General features: G+C 60.4%; 1 protein-coding gene across 1 annotated transcript; it reads right to left on the reverse strand.

Annotated features, from left to right (window-relative positions):
- Window positions 1–260: 260 nt before the first annotated feature.
- On the reverse strand, window positions 261–1,050 carry LOC144581178 (uncharacterized). The gene is made up of 2 exons (XM_078363879.1): window positions 940–1,050; window positions 261–746 (listed from the first exon to the last, which is right to left on the reverse strand). The coding sequence occupies exons 1-2, from the start codon at window positions 1,036–1,038 to the stop codon at window positions 411–413; spliced, it is 435 nt and encodes a 144-aa protein (XP_078220005.1). The 5' UTR covers window positions 1,039–1,050; the 3' UTR covers window positions 261–410.
- Window positions 1,051–1,292: the final 242 nt, after the last annotated feature.

Consider the following 1,292-nt stretch of genomic DNA (forward strand, 5'->3'; position numbering starts at 1 on the left):
CTTCTCACACACCACCTCTTTTTCCCTCCCTCCCTATCCCCCCACCGCACACCACCTCTACCTCCCACCCTCCCTCCCCCATCCACCACATCTCTCTCCCTCCCTCCGTCCACCCCCACACACCATCTCTGTCTCCCTCCCTTCCTCCCCACACAACACCTCTGTCTTTCTCCCTTCCTCCCCGCACAACAGCTCTTCCTCCCTCCCCACCATCAGAGAACACAGTCACTGGGATCATTTTGCAACACATTGGATTTATTGACATTAGCAAGGGGGCACCCCGCCCCCCCGCACTGGTGAGATCTCTGAGGTCTCCTGGCGACTGGGCCTGAACTTAGTCGCTGACGGACGAGGTGGAGATGTTGATCACGTCACTCGGTGGATCCGACGAGGTGGAGATGTTGATCACGTCACTCGGTGGAGGTGGTGATCACGTCACTCGGTGGATCCGACGAGCTGGAGATGGTGATTACGTCACTCAGTGGCTCCTCCAGCTGGGTCTCCTGGTTCAGTGGATCCTCCAGCTGGGTCTCCTGGCTCAGTGGGTCGGGCTCGCTCACTGGCTCCTCCATCACAGGCACTTGGCACGAAGGAAGCTCCTGGCTCGGCGGCTTGCTGGGCCCGGGTGTTGCTGGCCCACTCCCTGCCTCAGGGGCTCCCACGGCTGCCATCTTTTTCCCAGTGGCATGTTTCTTCCTGCCTCTCTGTCCCGGACCTGCTTTTCCTCTCTTGCCCTCCTTGGGCATCTGGAAGGGCAACAGGGAGATCACAGTGGGGCTCTGTCCGGGTCAGGGGAGAGGATGGAGGAGGCTGGGAACAGGGACGGTTCCTGAGAAGCGGTGAGGGCCGGGCTGGGGGTTGTGCCAGGTGAGGACAGGGCAGGAATCTTGAGGAAGGATTCAAGGGGAAGAAGAGGAGGCGCTCAGGTGGGTCGCTCACTTTCTTCGGGGTACTGGGTTTCGCCTCAGAGGAAGACTTACTCTTCCGCGTCTCCCTGGCCGTGGCCGGCGCTCCCGAGGCTCTCCTCTTTGGCGCCATCTTGCTCAAATCAACGTCTCCAATGTCAACGTCAGGCTGCCTGCTCTACGTGTACGTGCCCCTCCCGGGATCCCAGGACAATGCGGCGACCACGTCCCTGAGCTTTGAATGGTCAGCATGCCGCCACCCGGCCAATGGTAGCCCTGGGCGGGAAGGACGGGCTTAGACGTCACACAGCACCATCAGGACTTGGCTGAAGAAGTGTGGAGGTGGGGTGGCATTTGATGAGGAAGGCAGGATGTTGTGATTTGAGA

The sequence above is a fragment of the Callithrix jacchus genome, chromosome X (genome assembly GCF_049354715.1).
Source record: "Callithrix jacchus isolate 240 chromosome X, calJac240_pri, whole genome shotgun sequence".
In the NCBI taxonomy this organism is placed as follows: Eukaryota; Metazoa; Chordata; class Mammalia; order Primates; family Cebidae; genus Callithrix; species Callithrix jacchus.